Genomic DNA, 24,396 nt, shown 5'->3' with positions numbered 1-24,396 from the left:
AGCTGCAATGATTTAACGCCGTTTGCTCACCTAACATTGGGTTAACTTTATTCAGCGGAACCAGCAGTGAATCCCGGTTACGGCAAGCACACGCGTGTTAATTCATTTTAACGTTATCATTACTATTCGCGTATATTTCAGCTAGCTTAACTGTAACTAGTTGTTAGCGGAAGTTTCCGCGGTAAAGCTGTTTGAAAAGAGCGCCGACACTGCCCGGTCGCCACTTCATCACCATGGAAACTAGACACCGTAACACTTGAGGAGTAGCGTGTTTTGTACGCCGGAGTCGCCTGTGCCGCGGGGTTTAGTAAAGAAAAAAAATCACCAAACTTACATAATACAGGAAAACCAAGGGATAGGTAGGAATTATTGATTTATTATGTACATGACATTGACATAAATCAAAACAATCTCAGAAAATGTCATACTTCAAAAGTACAATTCTGATCAGAAGTGACAACAGTGAAATAAAGTTGGAGAAAAAAGGCATCTAAATATATATATATATATATATATATATATATATGTATGTATGTATATGTGTGTGTGTGTGTGTGTGTGTGTGTGCGCGCGTGCACGCACGTAACAATGTGACCTATTTACAAGTCTCTTACACACTCATCATACTGACAATTTATTGGCCGCAAAGCAATGGCTGGGATGCGTTTGCAAGTGGTGTGTCTTCACCCGCACTGTGGCAGTAGCACAGCACTATGGAAAAGCTCAAAGTTGCTGAACTAATGAGACTGTGCGATGCTGGAGAAATACTCCAACATATCTTGAATGGTGAACTCCATTGTGATTCCAGACCCAGGGTAGCAACGGCCAATCAAACCTTCAAAGTGCTTGTACTGCCGGATGAACTCGTCCTGCATAGAGTGCCACACCACCTAGTAGAGAGAAATGGAAGTCAAGTGTGGATCAGTAACGAGAGGGGTAAAGCAGTGACAAAGAAAACCTCTTTAACCTGATTTTTATGGTACTAAGACAACACATTTTGTTCTTTCTTTCTGTCTCACCTGTAGCAGACTCTCCTCCTCACACAGATGTTTGTCCACTTTCTTGTACAGGTTGTCAAGTCCCTTTTTCACCTCCTTGCCAGGGTATTCTTTGATAACTTTTCGCAGTTCTTGTTTGTTAAAGGCAAGCTGGTAGCTCACCTCTTCCTCACGAACCCCCTGTGCCACACGCGCCTCAACCCCCTCAAAGAAATGCTGCAGATAACAGAGAGAAGAGTTTATTTACAAGGTGCTGAATAAACAGTGACTTGAATAAATATTATTCCTTTCACCATATAGTCCTTTTTCTATGTACTATTTATAACTTGGGCAGACGAGCGACAAATTAAAGGAAAAACCAACAAAGTGTCTTAATAAGGTGTTGGGTCACCATGAGCTTCCAGAACAGCTTCAATGCGCCTTGTCACATAGATTCTACAAGTCTCTGAACTCTACTGGAGGGATGGACCAACATTCTTCCAAAAGATATTCTTCATTTGGTGTTTTGATGATGGCAGTGGAGAGCACTGTTTAACACGTCAGTCCAACATTTCCCACAGGTGTTCAATTGGGTTGAGAGCTGGTGACTGTGAAGGCCACAGCATATGATTTGCATCATTTCATACTCACCAAACCACTCTGACCCCTCATGCCTTGTGGATGGGAGCATTGTCATCCTTGAAGATGTCTGTGAATGTTCTCAAGCATTGTCATCCTTGAAGAGACCGCTCCCATCAGGATAGAAATATTTCACCATAGGATAAAGGTGATAACTCAGAATAACTTTATCTTGATTTGCAGTGACCCCTCCCTCTAAGGGGACAAGTGGACCCAAACATCAAACAGTGTCAGGAAAATCCCCCCCCGCACACACAAAGGTTAAAAGAGCCCCCAGACCCCTTCACTGTAGGTGTCAAGCATTCAGGTTTTTCCTTTAATTCGTCACCCATTTGTATATTTTTTGTTGTCTTTTTCTTCGACATTGTCTATCTACTGCTGCTGAACATGACAATCCCCTTACAAAACAGACTCACAAGAATTATGTTGGTGTAACTAAGATTCACTGAATTTTTTTATTTCATTTTACTTGCATAGATTAGCAACCACCATACAACTTTGACACTCATTTCCTAGGTTAGACTCAGTGAGAATGCGGCCGCCCTCCAGAAATAGTGTTTATTAATAGCAGGATCACATAATCTAACAGGTCACACATTTTGGTGTACCAGCAGCTACTCTTCAAATCAGTGAATTAAAATACTAGTAATTAGACATGACTTGTTAAAATATACACCAATCAAAGTGGCCACATTGATATTCATGGAGGAGGGACAAATCCACTTAAATAGGGCTTGGGGCTTGTATTGTTAATTTTGTATTTCATCATCTACTTATCAGATGCACTGCATAACCTCTTTAACTGTTTTACCTCTAACTCAAAAAACATCCTACATGCTGATATATATATATATATATATATATATATATATATATATATATATATATATATATATATATATATATACATAATGAAAATCTCAAATCTTTGTGTGTGTGTGTTTGTGTGTCCTTCTTACATTGAGTTTCTCCAGAGGCTGGCCCAGAGAGTTGATGACATAGGATTGCAGATGGTCTGTGTACTTGTGCTTCGCCTCTCGCCTTTCTGCCTCGAGACACGAGATTTTCAGACGTGACAGAGTAGAAAAGATGTGGTGGAAATTCTCCATCATCACAACGTCCCGTGGCGTCTTCTGGCTTTCATTGGCTACCTTCTCCACTGGATACAGAGCAAAAACAATATTTAGCACACCAGCTGTAACTGTCGCAAGCTATTCTCCTATATATAGTACAAAACCACTGGCATATCACTAAGGATTTTACACTGACTGATAGTCTCACCATTCATGAAGACAGCCCTAATGAGTTTGACATAAGCCTTATCCAGATCCCCTCGGCGCTCTGCATTTCGAAAGATTGTTTCAGCCAGCTCAGCAAACTCCTCAAACCCAGTAACAAAAGGCAGGATTCCAACCTTGCTTTTCTTAGAAATCTTCACTTCCTCCATCTGTCTGATCTGACCCGACTGAAAGAGAAAAAAAGAAGAGTATGAATTCTACTAACCTATTAAAAAATAAACATGCTGGGCCACATAAGATAAATCATACTTCAATAAAAGATGTGATCACTAACACAAAAAGTCTCCACCAAAAAATTAAAAACTACAAAAATGCCATCCTTTTGATCTTATTCTAGAAGCCCCACTCACAATGCATTTGTCAAAGTTCCTCTTGACAGTGACGAGCACATTTCCCAGAGTAGTACTGAGATATGAGGCAGGGTCCACATTCTCCGCCGTCCACACATGGTGGCTCATCTTCACCAGCATGTAGAGGGAATGGAAGCTGTCAATCTTGTCGCCCAAGGCAATGAGACTGTTGAGTTCAGTCTCTATGCTCTGAAAGATTTTATTCATCATCAGCCGCACCATGTCTTTGCTGGGGTGATTACAAAAATATGAAAAATAAAAAAAGGGACGTATGAGACAGAGAGGAAAAGGGGGTGGAAAAAAGGTGACAAAAGAGAGAGGTGAGCACAATACAGCCAGGTGTTACTATCATATTGTGTCTGGCGGTGTGTCAGGAGAGATCTGCCACTACTCACTCTGATGACAAGGAGTGTCTGTGTTCCCCTTGGGAGGGTATTCTGGACAGCAACCCTCCATCTAATTCTTCTGTTTCAGGCTGTCAGAGGAACAGTGCGTAAACATGAAAAATGTAAATATACGGCTACAGATGAATAGATATATATGCGTCAATGATAATACGACTGAAAACATCAGAATGTTTGTTACAACAATAGAATTTGACAATTCAGTCATAAAGTGAAACAATTTTGGGGCACAACATGAGCACAGCTACTGAAATTGTTCTATTCCCTCAGATTAGTTTCTTGGCATTTTCATGTATTACCAATGTCTACAATTCATTGGGTAGTGCATAATGATCTTTCTATCTCGACTATTTAGGTTATTCTGAATTTACCTGAGCAAGGGGAGGTGTGACTGTTGGATGCTGCTGCAGCTTAAAGAACTTGCTGATGAAGTCCTGTTCTGCTAGACAGAGAGGCTCCAGCTCACTGAGGACCTGCTCAAAAATCTGCAGAGAGAAAAACATTTTATTCAGTCATTCAATATACATCAAAGCACATACACATACCCTCAGTCATGTTCAAATACTGCACCTGAGAGCATACAGGAAAAACACTATTCCCATGTGAATACAGCATTAACGCAAATTTGTAATCTCCCTTTGGGAAATAATGGTAGAGCAAAAGCATACATGTGTTGACCTATAAACATGTTAATTCAGATACTCTACCTCTATTTACCTGCTTGCTGCATTAGAGTTAATGTTCAAATGATGAGATTAGTTGAATCAACTTTAGCAATATCCATCCTAATACTCTGCAAACATTGCTAGGGATCTGATCTGCTATGTTTTGATTGGTATACAGACTATGAAAAAAAGTGTAAAGTGGAATTTTGAGGATATGTGTCTGACAGCATCACCTTATCAAACTTGGTCCTGTCAGCCACGTCTAGGTCAGATGCCGACATGTTGCCCATGTCCAGCAGTGAAGAAGACTGCGAGCGCCTGCTGTTGGAGCCCTGCACTGCCAACTTGTTCAGACTCGAGGTAGAACCTGTCAGCTTTCCAGAGCTGCCATGTAGGCCTGGGATGGAACAAATACACTGTAACACACTGAACAGCAGAATACTGATTCAAAACAGGCAAGTATTTGGGATCATTAGAAGCAGAGGCCTGCTGTAAAAGTCAACTCTGACATGGCAGTAAGAAGAAAGCTGTAAAAGCTGATATCAAATATTAGCTTTGCTAATGCTTCTGAAAATGTTGGAATGCATTCAGCTATACTGTGAACAAAGACAAACAAACATCTCATGGTCAATAGCAAGGTATGGGTATACAGGGATAAGAGCTGTCTATAGCGAGGAGTGAGGGGTTCTTGTGCAAAGAACTCCTCAAATGCAGCCATTCTAAACACAGTGTGAGGGTCAGATAGGGTGACTGCCAGGGGAATGGCCCTATCTAAGTGGGATACTTACTTTCAGTTTCCTGTTTGAGTGCACTCTCTTTCCGTGGAAGCGTGGCTGGCAGCCGGTTAGAAAGGCAGGCATCAAAGACAGAGAAAAGTTAGGCTTAAAACATGCAGCATGGGAGAGGGTGAGGCCAGAGATGTTAGAAGTACCAAGTCACATATGCTGACATGCAGTGCAATGGCTTGGGGGAGGCCTGTAGCTTGCCGTCCTTTGGAAAACAAACTTTGATTTTGTTTTCAGAAGAGCAACATAACATAAATTGCATGAAGAGGACTTCTCTCGGGTAAAAACCAAAGGATTTACTATCAGTCCTATTTAAATTTAAAATAACACTCAAATGAGTGCAGAAATGAGTCTGCAATGTCCTTGTACAGAAAATGAATGGAAATTCTCAGAGGACCCAATTTCCCCTCAGGGATGAATAAAGTATTCTGATTCTGATTCAACAAGAAGACATTCACAAGCTGGAAGAGAAATTAAGATGGGGAAAAAGATGCAGTGGAAAAAACAAACACTTCCTCTGCAGCACTATGCAGAGAAGGTAATACAGGAAGTGTTTGTTGTTACAAATAATAAACAAAATACTGGAGACATGCAGCACAAGTCTAGCCAGGTAGACAATAGCAGTAAGATGGTGCTGAGCTAGGCATCTCTACATTCAACAGAATGACAATATTACTTGACAAAGCCCTGTCTGAACTTAGTGAAACAGGTATGAAATAGTATACACGGACAACAGACATAGTTACAGGCAACTACAAAAGCCAAGAAACATAACATAAAAATGTTCATATGCAAAACAACTGCAAAACAGAAAGGGGACAACTTCATATCCATGCCATGTGGGAGCTGTGGGTCTTACCAAATTTTCCCTTCGCCTCTTTTGTTGTACCTGCCATCTTTATTTTGGCAACCTCAAAGAAATCTTTAATTTCTCGTTCATACAGTCTGGTCATGTAGTCAACATAGGTCTAAACAAATTGAGAGAAAAGTTATTCAGATTTAACCAGTACAGTAACTGATATTACACACCATGTCTGTGAAATACATTCAGCTCTAAATGTAAATGTGTTCATTAAGAACAGATCAAAGATAACCTGCAACAGCAAAGGGTTATTCTCTCTATGAAAGCACTGACCCTTGACAGGCCCTCGTACTTTTCCCTGTGTGTGTTCTTCAGCCACTCCATGAGCTTAGCATAGCGCAACAAGTCCCTGTGGAGGGGGCTGTGTTTGGGCAGGGTCAGCTCAACTTGGTGCTGCGACAGGGTGGAGCTTTGGTCATGGCCCTGGACAACAGAGTGGTCAACAGACAATCAATACTAAATTTAAACGATGTCAAAAGCAAGTCAACCAGCACACTTAATCGACACTGCTCACACTGACATAATGTACACATACGCACACACATACACACACACACGAAGAGACTTTGTCTTGAATCCTATTCCACACTTGCATGGATAGATCACGTAAAAGCTGTTATGCAAAAAATAAAGTCTGATGTTATTAAGATACTGTTAATATTTGCAGATATTTGTAATCTCAAATTCCAATAGTCCCAACAGCTCAACTTATTTACTAAGCTTCAGTTAAAAAAAAAAAAACAAATAAAAAAACCAAAACAACTATTCGACACTGCCATACTGATTTGTTCCTCATTTTCCCTATTGCCTTATTATGCTCTACTGATGTTGCTATCAGACATGCAGGGACAGCAGACAGGCAGAGGATTTTATGATATGACACCTTTAGTCAGCAAGGGCATGTTAGCACCCCAAAACAGAAAGCAGGAAGTAAGAGCCCAGACTTTTGATGGAGGAGGAGACAACAAATGGTATGCATCTCTTTGTTTTGGAGATAATCTAAGAAAGAGGCATGAGAGGTAGTAATGAGCATATCGCATGCAATCACTAATGCACTCTAACAGAAGGCTGAGGGGTGTTTGGGTTGATCACATGTAAGTTGGGGTGAGCTTGGGGAGGTCAAACATTAGAACGAAGGGGGCAAATGGGGGGTTGCTGTGAGGGTACTCACTGGAAGTGACAGACAGGAGGACCTATAGAACTGAGGGATGGTCATTTTGAAGTGACTGAAGTGGTTGAACTGACACACAGACAGAGAGTAGAGTGGGGTGATTCCGAGTGAGCCGCACAGATTCAAGAACAGAAGAAGGAACAAAACAGAAAGGAAAGCGGCACAGGAAAGCACAGGAAGAGGCTCACTGCCAAACAGGAAGTCAATGAGGAAAGAAGGAGAGCCTGGCAAAAACAAGAAGAAAGACTAGGACGCTATGTAGCGCAGCAGACTAAAGTGAATATCATATTGTAGCATACTGAAACTGGCAATTCTTTCAGTCTCTGCTATCTCTGCTGTCACTCTACTGTAATATCAAGTTGAGCAATCATGCCATAAAACGGCTAAAAAGAGCTTTACTGTATTATTATAGGTAAAAGTTTTTTTGTGGCTTCTAAGTCTTCAACAATCAAAACATTTGACCTTTAACTTGAAATGAATAAACATGGAAACATTTTTGCAAAAGTGTGATGTAAAATCTGCTTGCTACCATTGCTTGGTGTGGCTAATACCTTGTGTGGATCCATGTGGTCAGATGCATTAGAAAAAATAAACATTTAAAAAAGAGTCTTCTTTATTTGAGATGTAAAAAAAACAAAAAACAAAAACAGGAAGGACTGGAAACAAAGATACACCTGCAGAGTTCTGTTATAGCTTTGCAATAAGTAACAAACAGTAGCACTGTAAAGTGTAACAATTGTGATATAAGTGTCAATAAATAGCTTCCAGGTGCAACTGCTAATCAGAAAAAGGTGTGACAGAGTTGAGATATAGTTTACTTGGAATCAATATAACGAATGACTGAGGGCATGTTACCTGGTGAACAAACACGTTGTTGAGGTGATTGGTGAGGCGGCGGGCAAAGGTGTCTCTGAGCTCACTAAACAGGTGCTGCTGCTGCTTCACTGCCATCAGTTTGTCATGGCCTATTTGAGGAAAACAACTTAACTAAATGTTTCGATTTGCTGCATCACAGGACGTTAAGAGGCAGTCAGAACCTTTAATTACATTTTTATGAGCTGAAATATGTTGGTATTTCCCTAGTAGAGTAAAACCGATTATCCTGGTGATAATACAACAAGAAAATGAGACCGCATCACACGGCCACTTAGAAAGTATGTGCTTTTTCTTTCTTTTGGAAAAAAAAACACACTCATTAGGATGGCAAAACCTCATATTGTAAAGCCAACACATGCAGGGTCGAATGCGTTAGACCATGCTGGCTTTAGTCCACTAAACTCTCTGGGTAGACTTACGAGAAGCGCTACCACCTTCAACTACCCCACCTAACCCCCACTGTCCTCTTCATTTCTGCCATTTATTTATTTGCCCATTTCAAAATATGATAGGGTGGAGACAGGCTAAAAATGACCATTTTCTTATCTTTAAAAAAAAATCACTCACAATTTAACTGAAGTGAATGGTTTCCAAACATCTAAGAAAGCACTTACCCCATGACTACAAATATGCAGATAGATGAAGTTAGACACAGAAATAATGTACCTTTCTGTACTTATCTCTTACTTGATTAATAATCATACACACACGCACACACATGCATGTACGCACGCTCTCTCTCACACACACACACACACACACACACATGTATGCACGCACGCACGCACACCAACACAAGACAACACAAGAAGAGACTTTTTCTTGAATCCAGTACAAGTTTAGCTTCATTGATTCAGGGGTATATTGGATAATTTGGAAAATATATCACAAGAATATTGAAGTATCTCAGGATCAGAACTTTACAACTATAGTTTGCAACGGGAAAAGAGGATCTGCAAAGATGTGGGTTGAAACTAACCTGGTCGGAGCGCCACGTTCATGCATTGCAGGAGAGCTTCGGAGGCGTTGATGCAGGCTTCAATACCTTTAGGAGAAGACAGGTCCCCCTCCTGCAAGGCTCTGATGTGCCCCTTTGACAGGTCCATGTAGTTCTGAATGGGGAAGAGCACTAAATAATCAAAGACTAAAAATTAAGCATTGACATTTGTTTTCACATTGAATTCATCATCAAATACTGATGGGATTATGTGTGTATATATATATATACAAACACACACACACACACACACACACACACACACACACACACACACACACACACACACACACACACACACACACACACACACACACACACACACAAACCCCAATTCCATTGAAGTTGGGATGTTGTGTAAAACATAAATAAAAATAGAATACAATGATTTGCAAATCCTTTTCGACCTATATTCAATGGAATACACTACAAAGACAAGATATTTAATGTTCAAACTGATAAACTTTGTTTTTTTGCAAATATTCACTCATTTTGAATTTGATGCATGCAACATGTTCCAAAAAAGCTGGGACAGGGGCATGTTTACCACTGTGTTACATCACCTTTCCTTTTAACAACACTCAATAAGCGTTTGGGAACTGAGGAGACTAATTGTTGAAGCTTTGTAGGTGTAATTCTTTCCCATTCTTGCTTGATGTATGACTTCAGTTGCTCAACAGTCCGGGGTCTCCGTTGTCGTATTTTGCGCTTCATAATGCGCCACACATTTTCAATGGGAGACAGGTCTGGACTGCAGGCAGGCAAGTCTAGTACCCACACTTTTACTACGAAGCCACGCTGTTGTAACACGTGCAGAATGTGGCTTGGCATTGTCTTGCTGAAATAAGCAGAGACGTCCCTGAAAAAGACGTCGCTTGGATGGCAACACATGTTGCTCCAAAACCTGTATGTGCACCTTTCAGCATTAATGGTGCCTTCACAGATGTGCAAGCTATCCATGCCATGGGCACTAACACACCCCCATACCATCACAGATGCTGGCTTTTGGACTTTGCGCTGATAACATCTGGATGGTCCTTTTCCTCTTTAGCCCGGAGGACACGATGTCCATGATTTCCAAAAACAATTTGAAATGTAGACTTGTCAGACCACAGCACACTTTTCCACTTTGCTTCAGTCCATCTCAGATGAGCTCGGGCCCAGAGAAGCTGGCGGTGTTTCTGGGTGTTATTGATATACAGTGCATCCGGAAAGTATTCACACCCCTTCACTTTCCCCACATTTTGTTGTTACAGCCTTATTCCAAAATGGATTAAATTCCTTTTTTTTCCTCATCAGTCTACATACAATACCCCTTAATGACAAAGTGAAAAGGGTTTTGTAGAAATTTTTGCAAATTTATTAAAAAAAAAAACTGAAATATTGCATGTACATAAGTATTCACACCCTTTACTCAGTACTTGGTTGAGGCACCCTTGGCAGCGATTACAGCCTCAAGTCTTCTTGGGTATGAAGCTACAAGCTTGGTACACCTATATTTGGGGTATTTCTCCAATTCTTCTCTGCAGATCCTCTCGAGCTCTGTAAGGTTAGATGGGGAGCGTCGCTGCACAGCTATTTTCAGGTCTTTCCAGAGATGTTCCATGGGGTTCAAGTCTGGGCTCTGGCTGGGCAACTCAAGGACATTCACAGACTTGTCCCGAAGCCACTCCTTCATTGTCTTGGCTGTGTGCTTAGGGTCGTTGTCGTGTTGAAAGGTAAACCTTCGCCCCAGTCTGAGGTCCTGAGCGCTCTGGAGCAGGTTTTCATCAAGGATCTCTCTGTACTTTGCTCCATTCATCTTTCCCTTGATCCTGACTAGTCTCCCAGTCCCTGCCGCTGAAGAACATCCCCACAGCATGATGCTGCCACCACCATGCTTCACTGTAGGGATGGTATTAGCAAGGTGATGAGAGGTGCCTGGTTTCCTCCAGACATGACGTTTGGCATTCAGGCCAAAGAGTTCAATCTTGGTTTCATCAGACCAGAGAATCTTGTTTCTCATGGTCTGAGAGTCCTTTAGGTGCTTTCTGGCAAACTCCAAGCGGGCTGTCATGTGCCTTTTACTGAGCAGAGGCTTCCGTCTGGCCACTCTACCATAAAGGCCTGATTGGTGGAGTGCTGCAGAGATGGTTGTCCTTCTGGAAGGTTCTCCCATCCCCACAGAGGAACGCTGGAGCTCTGTCAGAGTGACCATCGGGTTCTTGATCACCTACCTGACCAAGGCCCTTCTCCCCCGATTGCTCAGTTTGGCTGGGCGACCAGCTCTAGGAAGAGTCCTGGTGGATCCAAACTTCTTCCATTTACGAATGATGGAGACCACTGTGCTCTTCGGGACCTTCAAAGCTGTAGACATTTTTTTGTACCCTTCCCCAGATCTGTGCCTCGATACAATCCTGTCTCAGAGGTCCACAGACAATTCCTTTGACTTCATGGCTTGGTTTCTGCTCTGACATGCACTGTCAACAGTGGGACCTTATATAGACAGGTGTGTGCCTTTCCAAATCATGTCTGATCAATTGAATTTACTACAGGTGGACTCCAATCAAGATGTAGAAACATCTCAAGGATGATCAGTGGAAACAGGATGAACCTGAGCTCAATTTTGAGTGTCATAGCAAAAGGTGTGAATACTTATGTACATGCAATATTTCAGTTTTTTTATTTTTAATAAATTTGAAAAAAAATTCTAAAAAAACATTTTTCACTTTGTCATTTTGGGGTATTGTATGTAGATTAATGAGAAAAAAAAGGAATTTAATCCATTTTGGAATAAGGCTGTAACATAACAAAATGTGGGGAACGTGAAGGGGTGTGAATACTTTCCGGATGCACTGTATGGCTTTCACTTTGCATGGTAGAGTTTTAACTTGCACTTGTAGATGTAGCGGCGAACTGTGTTAACTGACAATGGTTTTCCCAAGTGTTCCTGAGCCCACGTGGTAATATCCTTCACAGAATGATGTCGGTTTTTAATGCAGTGCCGCCTGAGGGATCGAAGGTCACGGGCATTCAATGTTGGTTTTCGGCCTTGTCGCTTACGTGTTGAGATTTCTCCGGATTCTCTGAATCTTTTGATGATATTATGGACTGTAGATGATGAAATCCCTAAATTCCTTGCAATTGTACTTTGAGACACGTTGTTCTTAAACTGTTGGGACTATTTGCTCACGCAGTTGTTCACAAAGTGGTGACCCTCGCCCCATCCTTGCTTGTGAACGACTGAGCCTTTCAGGGATGCTCCTTTTATACCCAATCATGACACTCATCTGTTCCCAATTAACCTGTTCACCTCTGGAATGTTCCAAACAGGTGTTTTTTTTTTATACATTTATTTCTAGTTTTTCCCCTTATCCCACCCGATTAACCCAATGGCATATGGCCAGAACTGTTGTAGAATAACTCCCCTGGTTCACGTTTCCACAGGAAGGAGATAGTCGTAACACCAGCTTCCTTCAAACTCGTGTCGGCTGCTCTCGCCATTTTACACGCTGAAGCCTCGCATGGATTGCATTACCCTCAGGCCGCGAAGGAGACGTAGGGTGAATGCTTTCGGTTGCTTGGCTGCAGGCGCCCGGGTGGGCCAGAGGGGTCGCTGGAGAACGACAAGTCCCCGAACACTACACCGATCTACACCCACTATCCCTCGGGTAAGGGTGGCCTAATGAATGCCTTATCCCGTGGACGCTCTGGCCGTGACCAGTTACGGCAAGTCTGGGATACGAACTTCCCAGCTACATGACAAGTGGACTGCAAGAACGGCGGGTTATTCCACTCGGCCATCAGAGCGGCCCAAACAGGTGTTTTTTGAGCATTCCTCAACTTTCCCAGTCTTTTGTTGCCCCTGTCCCAGCTTCTTTGGAACGTGTTGCAGGCATCAAATTCAAAATGAGTGAATATTTGCAAAAGACAATAAAAGTTTATCAGTTTGAACATTAAATATCTTGTCTTTGTAGTGTATTCAGTTGAATATAGGTGGAAAAGGATTTGCAAATCATTGTATTCTGTTTTTATTCACGTTTTACACAACGTCCCAACTTAATTGGAATTGGAGTTTGTATATATACAGACACACACACACACACACACGCACACACACACGAACACACACACACACACACACACACACACACACACACACACACACACACATATATATATACATACTACAGGCATACTGATGAGCCAAAACATTATGACGACCTGCCTAATATGCTGTTGGTCCTCCGTGTGCCGCCAAAGCAGCACCAACCCATTGAGGCATGAACTTCACAAGACCCCTGAAGGTGTCTTGTGGTATCCAGCACCAAAACATTAGCAGCAGATCCTTCAAGTCCTGTAAGTTGCAAGGTGGAGCCACCATGGATCGGACTTGTCGGTCCAGCACATCCCTCAGATTCTCAATTGGATTGAGATTTGGAGAATTTGGAGGCCAAGGCAACACTTTTAACACATCATCATGTTCCTCAAACCATTCCCGAACAATGTGTGCAGTGTGGCAGGGCGTATTATCCTGCTGAAAGAGATCACTGCCATTTGGGAATACCACTAATGTTTAGATAGGTGGTACATATCAAATTGACATCCATATGGCTGGCCGGACCCAGGGTTTCCCAGCAGAACATTGCCTAGAGCATCACACTCCCTCCACTGGCTTGTCGTTTTCTCACAGAGCATCCTGGTGCCATCATTTCCCCAGGTAAACAGCGCACACATGAATAGCCAGCCATTTACATGATCTAAAAGAAAATGGGACTCATCGGACCAGGCAACCTTCTTCCACAACTCCAAGGTCCAGTTCTGACACTTGCTTACCCACTGTAGGCACTTTCGACAGTGGATAAGGGTCATCATGGGTACTCTGACAAGTCTGCAGCTACACAACCCCATATGCAGCAGGGTGTAATGCACTGTGTGGTGTGACACAATCCTCCCGTAACCATCATTAAAATTTTCTGTGACTTGTGCCACAGTAGACCTTCTGTCGGTTCGGACCAGATAGGATAGCCTTTGTTGCCCTCGCACATCAATGAGCCTTGAATGCCCAATACCCTGTCACCGGTTTGTGGTTTGTCCCTCCTCGGACCACTGTGAATAGGTGCTCACCACCACTGACCAGCAGCACCCCACAAGCCTCGTTGTTTCAGTGATGTTTTGACCCAGTCTTCTGGAGCATAACAATTTGGCCCTTGTCAGTCACTCAGATCTTTACTTCTGCCCATTTCTCCTGCATCCAACACACCGCCTACGAGAACTGATTGTTCGCTTACCATCTAATCTATGCAGACCTTGACATGTGCCCAAGGTCTGGGTAGATTAGATGGTTTGAAGAACATGATGAAGTGTTCAAGGTAAGGTGTTGCCCTGGCCTCCAAATTCTCCGGATCTCAATCCGACTGAGCATCTGTTGGATGTGCTGGACCGACATGTCCGATCCACGGCGGCTCTACCTCACAACTTACAGGACTTGAAGGATCTGCTGCTAATGCTTTGGTGCCAGATACCAAAGGACACCTTCAGGGGTCTTGTAGAATCCATGCCTTGGCAGGTTGGTGTTATTTTGGCGGCACACAGTGAACCAACAGCATATTAGGCGGGTGGTCATAATGTTTTGGCTCGTCATTTTTTAACGTTTTCAACTAGCAATATCAAGACCCAAGATGCTGGCTGTGCAAAGATGCCCCTTAGACAGTCCAGCACTGAGGAGCAAGGTGTAAAATGCTAGCTGGAAAAGCGTACACTGAAAGGCATAACCAAGTGGCTAGGATAGTGTACAGGAACATCTGTACTAAATACAGACTGGAAGTCCCAAAGTCCAAATGGGAGACACCACCAAAGGTCGTTGAGAATGGCAGAGGTAAGACCCTGTGGGACTTCAAGTTTCAGACTGATAAGCAGGTGCTGGCTAACCGACCAGACATTGTGGTGGTCGACAAGGAACAGATGACAGCAGTAGTGATCGATGTAGCAATCTCAAGCTATGGTAACATCAGGAAGAAAGAGCATGAGAAGTTAGAGAAATAACAAGGGTTGAGGGAAGAACTAGATCGGATGTGGAAGGTGAAATCCACCAGTAGTCCCAGTGCTAATGGGTTCACTAGGAACTGTGACCCCCCAAACTGGGAGAGTGGCTCCAGCAGATTCCAGGAACCACATCTGAGGTTTCTCTCCAGAAGAGTGCAGTCCTACGAACAGCTAAGATACTGCACAGAACCCTCAAACTCCCAGGCCTCTTCTGGTGGAGGACCCAAGCTTGAGGAAGACATACACCACCGGAAAAAGGGTGACAGGGATATATATATACATACACACAAGGAACACAAGGAATATATATATACAAGGAACTGCTCCTATATATATATATATATATATATATATATATATATATATATATATATATATATATATATATATATATATATATATATATATATAACGTTTTTTTCCAAAACCGTCAATGGCATTGTGAGTGCACAACTAATGAGGAGCGGAATATCAACACGGATACAGGAAAAAAGTACAGTATTAAAATCCTTTTTCCTGTATCTGTGTTGATATATATACTTAGCACAAAAAGTAAGGATATTTGTGTTTGGTAGATTATTTCTTTGTTGTAACAATGCTTCTTGGCAATAAATTGTATACCATTGGAAAGCCTGTTTATTTCCCTTTTCAATTGTGCCACATTTGTAAGGAACATGCATTTGTGGGATGAGCAGCAGAGCTGAGTATGTGGGTTGCGCCCATGAAAAATTTGCCAAATCTTCTCTGCCAATGCCAAACAGCTTATTTTGCTGTGGCTATTGACTCTTGTTTTGAGCTTCTGGTACCCCAGGTGCTGACAATCAGGTGCCTGATATAAGATGTATTGTCAAGAAGCATTGTTACAACAAAGACATAATCTACCAAACACAAATTTCCTTACTTTTTGTGCTAAGTGTATATATATATATATATATATATATATATATATATATATATATATATATATATATATATATATATATATATATATATACATACACACACACACACACACATATATATATATATATAAAATGTTTTTTTCCACACTTCTTTGACAGAGTACTCTATACAGTTCTCAATTAAAAAATCCATTCTCACATAAATTAATTCTAACATCATTCTGTAGCCCAACAAAATGTGCTGACAAGCAAAGATTAGCCTTCTAGAGAACTACAGTCACAGTATAACCTGCCTTCAAACTAAGAGAGGTGCACACTATCATAACAGATACTTGATTATGCGCCTTACCACCAAGAACTGGATCTCATCCAACAACTTCCCATTGTTAGTCTTGCTAATCTGGATGAGGCGGTTGCTCTGAGAGATCTGGTCCATCTGCTCCTTGACACTCTGGAGCATCTCTTCATAGCTGCTCAGCTTGCCCTCAATGGTGTCCACCTCTGCCAGGGCCTCCTCCAGTAGCTGCATCAGGATGTTCACCTGCTTCTCCGACGCCATGATCGACTGGATATTGGCCTTGAAAAGTGAGGTTGAGCAGAGATAAAATGTGTGGTTACATGTTTTGTTTAGTTCAGCAATTAATTCTTGTTCTTTACTTTGGGAGGCACTTAAATCTTATCTTACAGTGTAAATTATTTCTTCCTCCGCTCATTCAACAAATAAACACTAGGCTTAATGAACTTACATCTATGATAAGTAACCTCAATCAAAGATATGCACTAATTGCTTCTCCAGAACTTTTAAAGCAACGCCTTGATTTACAAGCAGAACTCAACCTCATTTCAACCAAAGATGCAGAGCTTCTGTTACTACCACAGTTCATATTATGAACATGGTGACAAAACAAGTTTGTTCGCTCATCAACTAAGGGGACAAGCTGCTTCACGCCTAATACCTCAAATTTAAAACACTTCTGATTACTACAGATCCCATGGAAATTAGCGCCACTTTTAAATAATTTTTACTCTTCACTATATAAATCTGAACACCCAAAAGACACAAAAATAAAGAATTTCTTGAAAATCTTACAAATCTTGTTACCGATCCTAGTTTCACAAAAGAACTGGACACCCCACCCTCTCTTGAAGAAGTAACACAGTCGATTAAAGGATGTAATCTAATAAAGCTCCAGGCCCAGATGGGTTTCATATTGAGTTTTTTTAAAACGTTTAATGGAAAACTTGTGCCATTGCTTTTAGCTATGTTCAACGAGTCCTTGGAACGTGGTTCATTGCCGCCTACTCTGACTCAGGCATCAATAGCTCTCCTTCTCAAGGAGGATAAAGATCTGACTTCCTGTGGTTCTTACAGACCATTATCTCTACTTAATGCTGATGTAAAAGTGTTTGCTAAAGCAATTGCGTCTTGCTTAGATAATGTTCTGCATTATATCTGAGGAGAAAAGTGGTTTTATAAAGGGATGTCAATTGTTTTTTTAACATTCATATACTCTTTAATATATATAATTTACTCTAAACACTTGGCTGAACTCCCTGTGAGTGTAATTTCCCTAGAAGCTGAAAAAGCATTTGATAGGCTAGAGTGGGAGTACCTGTTTGTGTATTAAAGAAATTTGGATTTGGTGCCAAACTTATCTCCTGGATTCGTCTCCTCTACATGTCTCCTCAAGCTAGTGTTCATACAAATGAAGTTCGTTGTGATTATTTTGTTCTAGAACATGGAACTCATAAAGGTTGTCCTATGTTGCCCTTGCTTTTCATTGTCGCCATCAAGCCGCTGTCTTAACATATTAAAATTCTCACACTTATTTAAAAAAGGTATCACTCGAAACAAGGCAGAATACAAATTATCGCTATATGCTGACAGTTTGCTATTTTGTATGTACAATACCCTACTTTCGTAATTTTGTTTCTTAAGTGTTTCCCTAATTTCCCGTCTATACCTGCCTAGCAACCTTGGGAAAGCTTGCGTTCACTTAATCCACAACAGAGAGGAATGATTTTAAAGATATATGACTTTATTCTGTCATTAGGCAGTCAGTCAATCATCAAAATTAAGAATGCATGGGAAAAGGAATTGGGAACACAATTAAGTGATGAGTGTTGGGAGGAAGCTATAGATAGGATATGGTCTGCCACTCCCTGTACTCGTCTTGGACTTACTCAATTCAACGTACTACATAGGGTTGATTTCTCTAAGCCAAGATTATCTGAAATATTTCCACAAGCAGAAGAAAAATATGATAGATGTCATGGCTCTCATTGCCACCCATAAGTTTTTTTTCCCTGCCCAAATCTACATGGTTTTTGGACTGTTTCTTCACTATTATCGTCAGCATACTTGGGCGTAAATTTGCAACCATGCCCACTGATAGCTATATTTGGGACTCCTAACAGTTCTACTACTACTACTTTTGGCTGCTCCAGTTTGGGGTCGCAACAGCGGATCATCCATTTCCATTTCTTCCTGTCTTCTGCATCTTCCTCTGTCACAAAAGCCACCTGCATGTCCTCTCTCACCACATCCATAAACCTCCTCTTTGGCCTTCCTCTTTTCCTCTTCCTGGCAGCTCCATATTCAGCATCCTTCTTGCAATATACCCAGCATCTGTCCTCCACACATATCCAAGCCATCTCAATCTTGCCTCTCTTGCTTTGTCTCCAAACCGTCCAACCTGACACCTAGACTTTGGGACTCCTAGCAGTTCAGTTTCATTAAATTCTGTACAAAAAGACATTATAGCCTTCACATCCTTACTAATCAGACGTTCATTACTATTGCATTGAAAGTCTGCTAGGTGCCCCTCCATTTCCCAGTGGCTTAAAGACACCATATTTTATATTAAACTTGAGAAAAATAAATATACACAGGGGACCTACTGAAAAGTTCTTTCACAAATGGATCTTTTATATGGTATTTCACAGAATTACAGGTATTGCCTGATTGAACATTTGCCTGTTGTTTTACATCACAGTGTATATACAATATACACAATGATGTAGTCGGATATGTACTAGTCTCATTGAGCTGTGGTTTGGGTGTGTTTGTGTGTGCATACATATATATATATATACATATACACACACACACACACACACACACACACACACACACACACACACACACACACACACACATTTGTCAAGTCTACTATTTTACTTCACTTTCCCGTTTTTTGTTTTTTTTTCACCCATAGTGTCTTCTTATGGCAAGTGTTCTTCTGCTTTTGTTTCTTGCAAATACAAAAATGTAAATAATATATGTGTGATTGGCGGCCTGTCTGGGGTGTCTCCCCGCCTGCTACCCAGTGGCTGCTGGAATAGGCTCCAGCATCCCTGTGACCCTGAGAGTAGGATAAGCGGTTCAGATAATGGATGGATGGATGGATGAAAATGTGTAATTATTATTCTTCAATAAAATATTTGGGGGAAAAAATTAGTCAGGAGGCGATGGAAGTGGAGGCATCTGACTGGGGGGCAATAAGGTTAACGTGCTCTGATTGCAATTAATTGCCCCCCCCCCCACACACACACACAGTGATTAGATAGATCGATCGATTGATAAATAGATAGATAGATCAAGACTCATTAAGACAAATGAGACTCTTACACATTTCCCTAAAAGGGGAACAGTTATAAAGATAAAGTGAATGTTATTTAGTAAAAAAAAAGAAAAGAAAAAAAAGAACAATTATAGGAAGCAGCAATGGTGCTAGATTTCAGTGGGAACTAATTTGTGTTGGTGTTTGAATATTAACAACAACAAAAAATCAAAGATCACCTTTGAGGTTGTTTCTAGAGTCTGTGTAGACTACATATTTAGCAACTTGTAAGCAAATCCCTTGAAGGGAAGACACTGTGCTTCACTCACCCCATCTAGAACCTGTAGCTCCCTGGAGAGTTTTTCTGCAAAGGCCTCAGCGTTGGAGATAGCATACTCGCACACTTCCATCATGCTCTCAATGTCCTGCTCTTCCCGAGCATTCAACTCCTGGTAGTCATCCAGGGCATCCTCATCGCCCCCAGCAACACTCTGGCTCTCACCACTCGGCACTGACTCTAATCCCATCAGAAGGAATGAAAAGCAGTGGTTGGGAAGGGCACATTTATCAATGTAGTGCATGTGTCAAAACATGAACACAAATACAAACCTTAGTCAAAAACATATGTATAACATTCATTGCATCTTTCACTCATGTGTAGTTTCATACACCTGTCCGACAGACAATAACAGACAAATGTCCATTCAACCACAGTGATGGGCATTTTCAATTGAAGATTTAACTTTTTTTTTTTTTTTTTTTACTAAATTTTCATAAAACACACATCATTTTATTGGTTGAAGAATTGTGCGCTGCACTTATTAGCCAACAGCTGAGAAGTGAGACATCTGACAAACGACATAAAAGCAATAGGAATTGGAGGCCAAAGATGGACTTACTCTACTGGCAGCCTTGTGCTCTGCAATTTTATTCAGGCAAAACCATTTTTGATGGGAACAAAAAGCCAATGACTCAAAACAGTGATTCTTTTTGAAAAATTAAACTATATGCCAGTTGACATGGCCTTTATCTCCTGGCTTTACCAGTGTAAATCCCTGGCTATGGCGATCAACTTTTTAAAAGACTGCAAGCCTATTGTCATACAAATTTACACAAGGTTTGCTTGTCATTTTAATGAATGTGTGGGTGACACTAATGAAGAGGCAAACACAGATGTAGGATACAGAAGTAACAGTTCTAAAACAAGGAAAATGCCGAGAACCCTAGACCCAATCTGAACAATAATGTTGTGAATTAGGGTCAAATAAGATTTGACCCATTGATGACTTACCCTTAACTCAAAAGATCAATAAATCATGCCCATCTCTGCTGAGTAACAAACACTCAGCCACACATTTCAAAGCCGAAATCAAAGAAGAACAGCAGCTTTTAAGGATGTGTGGATCTATTATGAGAATGTTAGTCTGAAATAATGAGAACAAAATGGGGAGGAATGAAGAGGGAAAGTTAAGTCCTACCAACCTTCCGCTTTAGGAAGTTCTGGCCAGAGAAAGTTTAAAGAGAGAAGAGCGAGAAATTAGAGGAATTTAGCCACAAGAAGGCAATGCACACGTTGAGATACACAGCGAAAGCACAATATTTTCTCTCAAAGAATGCGATTAATAAAGACAAGTCCCAGTAAAGAAGTAACATGCAGAAACATGTGAATTATCCACACATTCAGGCAAGAAATTTGGATAAAAAAAAAATGTCCTGACCATGAAATAGTGAGAACACCAAGGAACATTTAATTCTGGGGTAATCTAGAAAACCTTAAACAGCAACAGCACATGCTAGTTCAATAGATAGGAATTAGGAGGAAAAAAGACATCCTTTCAAACAAATATGTTCAAAGCCTAAAATCTGGCATGCTCTTTTCCAGTCGGCCACAGGGTGGCAAGTGCCAAATATTTTCATACCTTCCAACAGCTGAGAACTGACATTCACAAACTCCACCTTCTTCCGAAGGTATCGCTGGTTCAGCTTCCAAATACAGGAAATGAAAGAGTTCTTTTCAGCTGTACTGCTGGCCACCCACCGGTATACCTTCTCAAAATGAAGGTCAAATTCTGGGTTTTCCTAAACCATAAGAGTAATATGCAGAAGAGGAGTTTGATAACACTGAAAATGACAGATATTAAGGACAAATAAAAAAGTACTGCACTGGTAGTTAACAGTTCAGAAAATCATGTGATTGGTCTACCTTACCACTGCCCCTAATACTTTATCAGTTCAGTCACACTGAGTGCATCCAATTATGTATGCCCATTGCCTTCCCGGAGACATGATGCGAACAGATTGGTAAAGGCAGTGTTTACATCCATAATGAAGTATAAGCTGCATCAGCTGCAAAATATACCCGTCACTAAATAGCGCATGACAGATCAGGTGAGAAGAGCAGGAGTGGTAAGATCTAATAGTGAAGATTCACATGGCTCTACAAGAGTTCATAAAAAATCTAATCAGAAGAAATAGGCAACAGAAAAATACATACAAAATACAGCAAATGCTTGAGAAATATGATCTCTGAATTGTTTACTTGTCAGATTATACATGCTCTGTCATGTGGGCTATTGCCTTGTTGAACTCAATCTCCTCTCACTGAGTATCACTTTCCTTTTACCTTGCTTGCATCTTTGGCATCCACTTCCGCCAGGTCCCGCAGCTCCCAGGCCATTTGTCGCTTGTAGAAGTCCCCTTTGTCAGATTTCTTCACCTTCACAACTTTAACCTGGACAGGTCTCTCTGTTGTGACTGAAAAATAGAAAGCACTACAATCTAAACAGTTCTTGAAATTTAGAAAATTTCAATCTCATCCCTCAGATAAAATATTGTCAATCATTTTCATAAGATGTGTGTATATGAGACTCCTCTAGCAAGGAAAATTATGATTCTTATTAGGGACATCACTTGAGCCCTTTACATCTTTTTCCCTATAGTTATTATGCTTATACCTGTTGCACACAAGAAGCAGTTCTTCTTTTTCTTTCCTGCTTTGCAGACATTAACAATACTAAGGAGACGCTCATCATTGGGTGTGAAGATGTCCCTCTGGAGAGCATGCTTGATGGCTGTCATGGTGTATGCTGGGATACAGATCATAAGTGCTATTTACTGCAACCATACAGACTCACAACTTCTATAAAACAACACATCGAACATCAAAGATTATTACTGGTGTTACCCACTGTTTGCCACACTAACATCAAGTAGCTGATCTGAGGTAAAACAAAAATATTCAAAACAGAATTAGTAGGTTCATCATACATATTCCTACAGCATGGTTTCAAGTTTATTTATCATATATGAAAGCACGTTTACACTTATTCTCATAATGAAATGCTTGTTTTGTTGCTTCAAAGCACAAGTGGGGAATAAAAGTACTTAGAAAAGTATTTGGAGAAATCAAAGTGCAAAGAACAAGATACATGTACAAAAACAGTCAGTGCAGACTTTGGATGTATTTTTTTGGATGGTGTGCTACAGCAGAGCATGTCAGTACAATAGTTAACAGGAGTAATGGCATTGTAAACAGTAAACTTTTGCAACTGGCAGATTGTGCAGTTAGTAACAGTAACCATAATGAACGGGTATTATAAGCAGTAAACAGTAGACTTGGGCAAATAGCTGTACTTTGCAATGGGACCATTAACCTCGGGTTTCTAAACAAGAATATGCCTCCTCAAAAGCTTAAACGACAGTGCTATCTAAAATGATCTAACAATAGATATCCTAAATCTCGAGCCTACAGCCAGTCTCAAACTCGTCGATGGCGCAGCAAAAGGTTTTGACGTTGGATGACGTCGCATATTAGAGCCATGGTTCTCTGAGCTCTAGCTCCTGGGGAGACGTGTTCAAGCTGAATTTTGTGTGTGTGTGTGTGTGTGTGTGTGTGTGTGTGTGTGTGTGTGTGTGTGTGTGTGTGTGTGTGTGTGTGTGTGTGTGTGTGAGGGGGGGGGGTCTAACGCTAACGTGATTTTGAATATCACAGCTAACGTCATGAGAATCATGGGTCGAGTTAGAGGTTGCAGTGCATCAGTGCAAAATGACCTGAAAAACACCCACAAGGGTTGACACCATTCTGACATTAACTGCGTTACCTAACCCTCCTTCATAGTGGCACTAAAGTCCAGAGAATCCCTTCAATGCTATTAGTAAAGTATATTCAGTATTAAAGTATAATAGTGTATTTATATAACGTATTGGTATAATTACGTATGGTAATTATAATCATGAGTTATACGTATAATATATTTATGTAATTTATTGACATATTTAGTTTATCTGCTTACTGGCTACGACATATTAAGTTCTTTTTGAAAAGCTTAGATCTTATTCTACCTGAACACTGACTTGATACCCTCTTGATGTTGACGCTAGCTGGCTTGCTGATCCTAGGTAACACGTCAGCTAGCGTAATTTAGATGATTTTGCGAATTCATCACACTTGAAAAATATACGGAAGGAAACAAAATAACAATTTCATATGTGAGAGAAACTGTCTACGAGGGGGGGGGAAACCCCTCACAATCGCCTGTTACCTTGCTGTAGTGATCCTCCGGCCCCTTGCTAATGCTAACCACTTCCTGTTTCTGTATGACAGAAGTCACATGATCACAGACGCTCCCTCAGCAGCTAATGTTGTTCCTGTATAATTAGGCATAAAAAGTACGGATTTCCATTTCTGAGTCACTGTTTCGCGTATTTTAGAAATAGTTATCTAGAAAAAAACTTTTTTAATATGAATAAATGTCAAATGTTCTGTGGGCTGAGCAGAATAAAGAAAATTGCAAACTGCACGGCATGTCGACTACTTTTTCAAATATCACAACATTGCATGACGTTCTTTTTTTCTTATATTTTCTTGGGACCTCAGAGGTGTC

At 40.9% G+C, this 24,396-nt stretch overlaps 1 protein-coding gene across 2 annotated transcripts; it reads right to left on the bottom strand.

The window, feature by feature from the left end:
• Positions 1–364: 364 nt before the first annotated feature.
• On the bottom strand, positions 365–24,093 carry exoc1 (exocyst complex component 1). 2 transcript variants are annotated; one of them, XM_056277287.1, is made up of 19 exons: positions 24,055–24,093; positions 22,468–22,599; positions 22,137–22,267; positions 21,433–21,592; positions 19,843–20,030; positions 16,300–16,527; positions 9,007–9,139; positions 8,007–8,116; positions 6,254–6,403; positions 5,978–6,086; positions 5,122–5,166; positions 4,567–4,730; positions 4,040–4,153; positions 3,660–3,739; positions 3,265–3,493; positions 2,898–3,081; positions 2,576–2,775; positions 1,020–1,214; positions 365–890 (listed from the first exon to the last, which is right to left on the bottom strand). In XM_056277287.1, the coding sequence occupies exons 2-19, from the start codon at positions 22,589–22,591 to the stop codon at positions 738–740; spliced, it is 2,697 nt and encodes an 898-aa protein (XP_056133262.1). In that variant the 5' UTR covers positions 22,592–22,599; positions 24,055–24,093; the 3' UTR covers positions 365–737. The 2 variants fall into 2 exon arrangements, with proteins under 2 accessions (XP_056133262.1, XP_056133263.1); XM_056277288.1 differs by lacking the exon at positions 5,122–5,166.
• Between the last annotated feature and the right edge of the window lie 303 nt (positions 24,094–24,396).

The sequence above is a fragment of the Lampris incognitus genome, chromosome 3 (assembly GCF_029633865.1).
Source record: "Lampris incognitus isolate fLamInc1 chromosome 3, fLamInc1.hap2, whole genome shotgun sequence".
Lineage (NCBI taxonomy): Eukaryota > Metazoa > Chordata > Actinopteri > Lampriformes > Lampridae > Lampris > Lampris incognitus.
This window is presented reverse-complemented; position numbering and strand designations above follow the sequence as displayed.